General features: G+C 42.4%; 1 protein-coding gene across 1 annotated transcript; it reads right to left on the bottom strand.

Annotated features, from left to right (window-relative positions):
* Positions 1 to 5,110: 5,110 nt before the first annotated feature.
* On the bottom strand, positions 5,111 to 5,959 carry olig2 (oligodendrocyte lineage transcription factor 2; the record flags this gene model as incomplete). Its single annotated transcript, XM_079759314.1, has 1 exon — positions 5,111 to 5,959. The coding sequence occupies one exon, from the start codon at positions 5,957 to 5,959 to the stop codon at positions 5,111 to 5,113; it is 849 nt and encodes a 282-aa protein (XP_079615440.1).
* Positions 5,960 to 10,000: the final 4,041 nt, after the last annotated feature.

Genomic DNA, 10,000 nt, shown 5'->3' with positions numbered 1-10,000 from the left:
TGAGGAGTTCATCTGCTGCGCTTCATCGACTTGTACACACGCCCCACCCACACACATCCACACACACACACACACATGCACACACACTCACACGCACATGCACACCTAGACACACAGACACACACATGCACACCTAGACAAGTACAAATTCCTTAATGGGGAAGAATAGCCATCATTGGAATTAAATATATAATAAATATTATTAAATGTAATATTTAAATCAAGTATTATGTCTGTTTATTTTGAAGGGGCCTGTTAAGCAATAGTAACATGCCTCAAGTTAGTAAGTTAGTAATAGTAACTAACTTGTTTACCTGTAAACATTGCAGGAACGTGTGTGTGTGTGTGTGTGTGTGTGTGTGTGTGTGTGTGTGTGTGTGTGTGTGTGTGTGTGTGTGTGTGTGTGGGCACCTCTTGTGTTTTGGTAACTGAGTCATGCACACATATGTCTCCTTTCGTCACCTTGGTTCTGTATTTGTTTGTGCCTGCATACAATATAGTGCGTGCCCCTGTAATATTCATAAATGTGTATGTATGTGTCTGTGTTTCTGCATTTGTGTGTTTGTCTGTGTGTGTGTGTGTGTGTGTCTGTGTCTGTGTGTCTGTGCGTGTCTGTGCACCTGCATGTCTATGTGTGTGTGCGCGTGAACAGTAGTGAGGGAAAGCAGATAGGGCCATGCTGGAGTAAACAGTGCTCTCTTGGGAAGACCTTCTCCCCGCGGCCTCCAGCTTACAACCTCACAGGTTTCACATTCACAAGCTCCCACTCTCTCTCTCTCTCTCTCTCTCTCTCTGAACAATCTCTATCGCTCTCTATCCCACTTTCTCTCTTTATGTCTCTATCCCTCTCGGTCCCACTCGTTTATTTGCTGTCTTAGTCCCACACAAGCGTTAAGACCTACCGCCTCATTGTGCCGATCGGCGACTGAAGCAGAGTCTCTGTTTGTCTATCTGCTCAAGCCCCTTTTCTTATTCCTTCACCCGCTCTCTGTCCTCTGTTTCTCTGTCTGTCTGTCTGTCTGTGAGTCCGCCTCTCTCTCCTACTCCCTCTGACACTCTGCCACCTTTGATGCCCAGCCGTCACTTCTTTAAAGCATAATCCTTTCGGCTAACAAAACACGATGTGCCGCGCTGAAAGGCTGTACATCTGTGCAGTGTTTTGGACTAGCTTTAAGTCCTGTGTTAGTTGGTATAAGGCTGCTTTCTCCCTGGAGCTATGAATATTCACACTGCGAGAGTATCAATCTGCCAGTTTAGGATGGCTGGATCTGTCACACGGGCACCCTATAATGGCTAGGGAGTCATCCTCCTCCTAGCCAATCAGGTGGCACTGAAATGAAGCCGAACAGGCTGAGGTATCCCCGCTGTGGCCTGAATGATACCAATGAAACAATTCCTCTTTTACGCATCATGCTCCCTTACGTCCAATTATACGCTTTCAATCCAAGATGGCTGATTGTTTAACCCAATGTTCTTCTATATTTAGAATATAAAAACATTTTGCATTTTCTTATTGGAAATTCTGTATTTTCAATGAATTATTGCTATAACATTTTGAGTCATTTTATTTAATTTTGTAAAGACAGTCGAAGTGTTTTAATTTAGACGCCTTTTTGCATGGTTCAATGTTTTTGTTTTGTTTTGATCATTAGTTTCTCTTGATTTATTCTATGCATCCAAAAGTCTATAATCTAAAATTAGGCGGCAATGTAGCATCCGGGGCACATGGGCGGGTCGTGTGTTGTGTAATCATGAAGGCTTGGTTAGATGTGTTTGTTTGTAATTGGCCTCTCGCAAATGGCTGCCTAAGTTATAATTAAGAGAGAGAGAGAGAGAGAGAGAGAGAGAGAGAGAGAGAGAGAGAGAGAGAGAGGGAGAGAGAGAGAGGAAGAGAGAGAGATGATAAACAAGATGGGATAATGGGGAGCGAAGGGTCTAATTAATTTTGAAATTTGATAACTGGTAGTCTCTGCTAACTGCCCTAGTTATTTAGCAGGGAGTAAATATTGTGTATAAAACAAAGACAAGACCAGGGAGGATAAACCAAGACAACTATTATATTTGTCAATTTTCTAATGTTATTTAATCCATTGTATATATGAAACTCTAGTTGTATGATAAAAGAGGCATTTTCAATTCCTGCTGTTTGAATTGCAAATAAGTTCATCTCAATATTACTAATTGTTTCATTGGTCGTATTATATGGTTATATATAGTTGATAAGAAGAGAACATGTATTTACAATTGACAAATGGGCATTTTTTTCTTACTGTCCTCAGATTTCTATATAACTTGATAAGAAATGTTACTCAGTGTTGAAGGTACTTGGCTCAATACGTCACCGCTAAAACAAAAGACCAAGAAAGGCACTTTACATCGACTTTTACAAGATGACGCCTCACTGTGCTTTCAGAAGAGCAATGAAGACTACCAATATCTCCAGGATCAAAGGATTACAATGGCTGGATCTTTAAAAAATATCTGTATTTGTATTTATTGTATTTAGTTTGAACCTTGTACATTTAGGATCTGATGCCAAATCGTTCGTGGGATGTAATTGTTAATATCCGAGGACACTAAATAAAAACATATTATAAATATTCGAAAATTGAATTTATTGATCAAATAAAATATTTTTACATTGATCTGTATGTTTATTAGTTCAATTTTAGCTTGTAACTTAAATCAGTTCAATGTAGCGTCCATTGAATTCAGGCCTTAACTGAGGGATAATGTAACAGTATCCCTGGTATATAGGCCTAGAGCTTTCATATTAGTTGCTATCATTTCGTTCTCCTTTCGTTATTTCCTTCATCACAAATGCCCTACAAAGCTTGAAGGACTTTTGGTTATATCTGTTCACGTCATTTGAATAATTTCATTGTAATAAAGGGGCAAATAAACAAATGCCTGTATGAATATTCAGAAGTCAGCTTTAGTCCATACTTCAAAAGCCTTTTCGAAAACATTGCAACAGCATGCGCAGTCTGCTATGCAGCTGCTAGTTTTTCATAATGTATACTGGATGATATTCATTTATTCTTATTTCTCCAAACAGAATTCATGCGTATGTGTTAGGGTCTGTTTGACCGCATATTCTGAAGTTCGGGAATCCAATCTTTCTGGGTAAATAAGTGCCTTTACTGTCATTCAGAATGAAATAAATTATTATCAAAAGTTCTGAATTATATCTGACCGTTTTTCTTGGAGTGTTTAGAGCGTGTGTGTGTGTATGTGTGTGTGTGTGTGTGTGTGTGTGTGTGTGTGTGTGTGTGTTCGTGCGTGCGTGTATACACATGAGCGTGCGTGTGTATGTGTGTGTGTGTGTGTTGTGTGTGTGTGTGTGTGTGTGTGTGTGTGTGTGTGTGTGTGTGTGTGTGTGTGTGTGTGTGTGTGTGTGTGTGTGTGTGTGTGTGTTTCAGCTCATCATAAGGCAAAAGGTCCAATTGGACTCGTGCCTAAATAATTCCAACAAGCTTCAACGTGACAGCCGGGGGGTTTGCGGGCGAAACGCGCAGACAAATCAAGCTCCGTGCCAAACAGTTAAAGTCACCTTTTGTGAAGAAAGATTGTTACTTTTTTGTGTGGAGCAAATCACAATTTAACGTTAGGCCTACTCATATAAATAGGAATATTGAAGGGGATGAGGAATGTCGAAGGAAAAATGTGGATGAAGATCGATCCTTTAATTACATTTGTGCTGTTTTCAAATTGTAGCCGAATGGTTGATCATTGTGAGTACATCCGTAGTTCATATCAGATGCCTTGCATCCATTTAATCCTGAGATTAGAATACAACATCAAAATTGAGAGGACTGGCAGACAGATGCTTTTGGTTACTTTGGAATTTTGTTTGGTACATTGACTACTTAAGATGGCTGTTTCCGAATGGCCTGCTGCCTTATGTGCTATAAAAAAATAATATCTGTTTCAGAAGTGATTTTATGTTGCAATAAACTGATTTAAATTGTAGGGGGAAAACGGTTGTTTGAGAACAGTTAAACAAATTACGGGGTATTTGTCAGTTAATCGAAATAGCCCAGTCACATAGTTGACAACACAAACGTTCAGTTGGTTTGATTTGATATTTTAGCCTTTTAATTTGCGACAGTTCTATTTAGTTATCCAGTTCTTAATTTTTTATTGTGTGATTTTTATGTTTTCATCTCAGGCTGGCGAGCTGACTATATCATAAATAAAGTTATATTGTGTTTTATTCTATTGTATTGTTTTCTAAAATCTAAATAATAATACCCAAACATTACGTGTTCTCATACACAGCCTATAGCGAGTAAGGCAAATCACAAGAAGATGAACATTTAAGTATTTTTTTTATTATTAATTTACATTTCAAATCCCAACATCACATTTTCATCGCAAAATTCCAGCCAAAATAAGTAAATAAATATCATTTTTTATCATTTAACACTTTTTTTATATAAAAAAATAAACAAGTGGTCATTCTGAATGGCATGCTCGACGGACACATGACGGAAGAGAGACCAAGCGCGAGGAGAGAGGCCCGTGGGCCTGGCAGTGACGGTAAGGACTAATGGGGTAAAGCAGGTGCCTCTAGGTGTCACTCACTTGGGACAGGCTGTACATTTAGGATGGGGGTGTGGGGGGAGGGGGGCATCCCAAGACAACATTTACAGTAGCCATTAATATTATAAAATATCTGGTAAACACCAATATCAATCTACATATGTACACTCTACAAGTAGCCTCTTTCCGTTTTCCGTCTTCGGGTCGACCCAGAGCATGGAAAGGCAAACTAAACGGAAGCTAGTGAAAAAAAAACGAAATAAAAGGAAAAAAAAAAAAGTGGATCACCAGAATTTCAATTAATAACATGAAGAGAGTTTTGCAGATGAAAACACCTGTTAACACCAGAGAAACGACTTAGCATATTAGGCATGATAAGTTAGTGCCAATAACCCTAATTGCAGTGTTAAATAAAATCAATTTTGCTGACCAATTAAATATTCAATTCATTAACTCATATAAATAAAAGTCATGATATTGGAAGAGTTTTGTTGTTGTTGTGGTTGTTGTTGTTTTGGAGCACGCAGTGCTACCATAAAAAAGTTAATTTCACAGTCTGAGAGTTTTATTTGGAGTCGCTCGTCAGCCTCGACAGACTCATGGCCACGTGCGGGGGAGGCGGGGGGACCTGACACATGCTGCACGGGCACGGCATGCCGCCCGCGCTCATGCCCCAGTGATGGAAGCTGCTGCCCAGCGGGCCCGCGCTGGCCACGGGCGCCTTGAGGAGTCCGTGGTGCGGCCTGACAGACGTCACGGCGGAGATGCTCGGCGCCGACAGCGACGCGCTGGACACCGCGGGGGGCAACAGCGCGTGATGCACCGCCGGGTGCGAGGCGTGTGAAACCGTTGGGTGGCCGGGCAGCGGGGCGCCGTGCGCCATGCTCCCGCCGCACGCGGACGGATGGAACCCCCCGTGGTGGTGGTGACCTCCGCCGCCGCCGCTGCTGCCGTAGATCTCGCTCACCAACCGCTTCATCTCCTCCAGCGAGCTGCTCAGCATCAGGATGTAGTTTCGCGCCAGCAGTAGCGTGGCGATCTTGGAGAGTTTGCGCACGGAGGGCCCGTGCGCGTAGGGCATGACCTCGCGCAGGCCGTCCATGGCCACGTTGAGGTCGTGCATCCTCTTCCGCTCGCGGCTGTTGATCTTCAGGCGGATGGACTGCAGCTCGTTCTCGGAGAGCAGCTTGCGGTCCTTCTTGGAGAGCATCTTGAGGGACAGCGTGTCGTCATCGTCGTTGCTCGAGAGGCTACGCAGGTCGGCGGCGATGTCGTGGGAGGAGTCGCCCTGCGTGGAGGACACCGCGCCCGAGAAACCGTGCACCGTTTTCTTCATTGCCGCCAGGAAGATGCGCTCCACGTCGGGGGAAGCGGGTCTTGACACACGGCTGTTATCGGAGTCCATGGTCCTCATTTAGTTGTCTGGAAAATAAAAAATAAATAGGCGTAAGAAGCGGAAAGAATGCGGACTCCATTTGAGTTCATCGTTGAAAAAACGATCCGCACACGTGTTGATTTAACTTTATCACAGTCAATTAAATAAACTAGCAAAGTAAGACAATTATTACAGATTTTACAAAAAAATATTTACAATTAAATGTAAGTGGAATTGAGAGGGCTATAACTATAAATAAACAAATAAAAAAACCTACCGTTATGTTTGAAGCGCGATCGAGAGAAATTGCAAAAAAAACTGGAAATCCACTTGTTACTCCAAATCGCTTCCGACGAGCCATGTGACAACGGCGGGTCGGACCACAGGTTTTTATAGAGGGCCATACCATTCAGGGGCCACGTCACCGGCACAAAGCCGTTGCTATCCCCGCGCTGTGCGCTCGGCCAATCGGCTTCGTCCGAGGGGTTGGGTGGGAGGAGCCGCAGGAGGCTGCAGGGTCCTCCAGGCTGATGTCATTACAGAGAAACAGTATCTTTATTAAACGAATTAGAGACACTCGCGCATATGGCTTCCTGGGGAAATTATGGCTGTTGGCGGATTGATTTTAGGAGTAGGCCTACGTAAGGCAACGAGAAACGAAACAATAGAGGCCGGATTTATACAGACTGATGTTTTATGAGAAATAAATGTCTTTGACGTGTCTAATAAATCTCTTTAAAGTTGACAGCAGGCACGTCTTACAATTGCACAACTTACTTATTTTTTGAATAATAATAATAAAAAAAGATATTAACCCTTAAGCCAATGTGCTTATTTGGCCAACATTATCATTTTATAATTGTAGTATTACATTATAATAATTTTTATTTTATTTTATTACAAAATAAATGAGAAACTAACATAGGCCATGTTGCTATACATGCAAAATTCGTTCTGAAATATCAAGCTCTTTTTTTTCTTGCTTTAATTTATGATGTAGTCCTATAACAACCATCAATCATAATAATTTACTCGGTAAAAAGAAAAAAATTCTACAACATGTTCTGCTGCTGTCTGTGACTGGAGTTAATTGCACCCTTATTGTTTCCACCTGTCACCACTCAAGCAATCCGTTAAAGTGCACTTTTAACGTGAACAAATGAAGCGTGCAGAATTGTTTTTTGACGGTTATGATCTGAAACTTTTCAATTAGTTCAATATGGACCCAAGGCAATGTGGCCCTCTGTTGGCGGTGAAACGAGCATCGACATAAGGGCCAATACGAGTGATTTGCTCCTTGAAGTGAACGAAACTGACAAGAACATTTTTAAATTTATGACAGGTTTTAGAAAAAAAATCGAATTTGCTTTTGTCTTTCCATTTTAGGGCTAAGCTAAATCTGACAGTAAAATTAGTTAAATTCTGAATATTATTTATAATATTCAAGAAATAAATGTAAGAAATATTAAAATCTCCTAAAATCAATTATTCCGTCGTGCGATTTTAAGGTCTGTCTCATTTTACTCTCCTGTATAGGCCTATATCACTCACTTTTTATGAATAAATATACAAATAAAAAAGACCACTGGTCAAGAATCTTTTCATAGGATGAAAAAATAATCATAACCAAAAATACAGTTTTCTCAATAATAATAAAAAAATGGTATTATATTTCAGTGACTATATGCAATTCTATTATGTGTAATGATACCAATCTATACCTATAATAATAACTGTCTATGGTGCGCTCCGGCCCTCAACGGCTGCAGCGTGTAGTCTTAAAGATGCTTGGCTCTGTGCAGCGTCGTCCGTTCTCTCTCCCTTTTACTCTGTACTCATCAGTTCTATTGTGTTTACTTGTTTACCAGCGCTATGTAAATGAAGACGGACGAAGTAGCATTTTAATTCAGGAGGCTTCGTTTTCTGGGCCGTTTGCTTCATTAGACATTCCTACAATCTGAGTCAGGCCCATTAGTCCAAACGAAATATAACGGTTCGTAATCACAGCGGGATTACCAAGGGTCCGGCGGTCTTTGTGAGACACGTGTCTCATCCTATGGATCATTATTTTTAAATGTCACCCGCTGAAGAGTGATTGACAGCTGTCATGATAATAATTAGGCGTAGGCATTTGGCATTAGATGAAATTACAATCCGAGCTGTGAGCCTCGAAGAATGTTATGAGATGGGCATCGCTGCAATAATGTCAGCGGTTGGCATGCAAATGCAGGGAACAATTTTTAACCAGTAGCCTGTCCCCTGTTTAAAACAAAACCAATATTAATAGGGAACAATTGCTATGTTGTTGGCACTTCTTATTTTGAAAACGTAGCAGGGCCTCATCACGAGGCTTCGAGCCTGACGTCATGTGACATTAGGGAGACATTCTACTGATGGACGGCCTCAACCGACAGAAGGAATCAACAATTACACGACAGGAACGACAAACACTCAAGATCTCGAGTGTTTTTTGAATGAATAGTATGATGAAAATGCTTTTGCCACCTCGAGATTAATTTCATGTGAATTGCCTCCTCCTCTGCCAAATGCATTTATATGAATTATCAACTGTGTTGGCAATAGTCTCACACTTCATATGCAAGATAATGACGTGCCTACAAAATATTATTGCCAATCAAATAAAAAAAATATGCTGACTGAGTAGTTCAAATTAAATAGTTGACGTTGTGTCAGTGTGTGTGTGTGTGTGTGTGTGTGTGTGTATGTGTCTGTGTGTGCGAGTGTATATGTAGATATGTGTGTGTGTGTGTGTGTGTGTGTGTGTGTGTGTGCGTGTGTGTGTGTGCGTGTGGCTGTGTGTGCGAGTGTATATGTAGATATGTGTGTGTGTGTGTGTGTGTGTGTGTGTGTGTGTGTGTGTGTGTGTGTGCGCACGCATGTGTGTGTGCATGCGTGTGTGTGTATGTGTGTGTGTTTGTGCATGTTGTGTGTGTTGGATGTCTATGCGCCGCAGTCCGCCCGCCTGCCTGTGCGGTGCGTGATTTGCTCAGCCAATGGCAGGGGGCCATCTGTGAGTGTGTGGCCAAACTCTACAATGCTAATTACAGCGACGGGAGACCAGGGGAGACGACACGATGCCTTACAAGCGTCTCACAATCTCTCCAGGTCTATTTGTTCATTGTCTAAACCCCCTTTCTCCCTCTGTCTCCCTCCTCTCTCCCTCTCCATGTCTCTCTCCCCCGCTCTCTCTCTCTCTCTCTCTCTCCATGTCTCTCTCCCTCCTCTCTCCCTCTCCATGGCTCTCTCCCCTGCTCTCTCTCTCCATTTCCATGTCTCTCTCCCTCGCTCTCTCTCCCCAACTCTCTCTCTCTCTCTCTCTCTCTCCATCTCTCCCTCCTCTTTACCTCTCCATGTCTCTCTCTCTCACTCTCTCTCCCTCTCTCTCTCTCTCTCTCTCTCTCTCTCTCTCTCTCTGTGTGTGTGTGTGTGTGTGTGTGTGTGTGTGTGTGTGTGTGTGTGTGTTTGTGTGTGTGTGAAGAATTGATGGGAATGGGAATTTCGGAGCAGAAATTCCTGTGAAATTTGTTTAAGCTCTCTTCAGCACCAACTCTTGGTGCTAATCAGACGAGCATTGTCTCTCTCTCTCTCTCTCTCTGTCTCTGGCTCTCTCTCTCTCTCTCTCTCTCTCTCTCTGTCTCTCTCTCTCTCTCTCTGGCTCTCTCTGTCTCTCTCTCTCTCTCTCTCTCTCTCTCTCTCTCTCTCTCTGTCTCTGGCTCTCTCTCTCTCTCTCTCTCTCTCTCTCTCTCTCTCTCTCTGTCTCTCTCTCTCTCTCTCTCTCTCTCTCTCTCTCTCTCTCTCTTCTCTCTCTCTCTGTCTCTCTCCACTGGTCTGGGTGGTGGTGGGCTAGTGTTGAATATCCACAGTGAGGGGGAGCATATGTGGTCCATACATAATCCGGCTAATCTTCCTCCCAAAATACGAGGGGGAAAAAAACGAAAGAACGAGAACAAAAAATTAGAAAGATAAAGGAGAATAGGGTTTGGGTAAAAAAAAAAGGGTGAGAGAATTGTTTCCTCCCCTTTTACCCCCCCCCCCCCCCCCCTCTCTCTCTCTCTCTCT

This window comes from Pollachius pollachius (assembly GCF_949987615.1).
Source record: "Pollachius pollachius genome assembly, contig: scaffold_243, whole genome shotgun sequence".
NCBI classification, from domain to species: Eukaryota; Metazoa; Chordata; class Actinopteri; order Gadiformes; family Gadidae; genus Pollachius; species Pollachius pollachius.
This window is presented reverse-complemented; position numbering and strand designations above follow the sequence as displayed.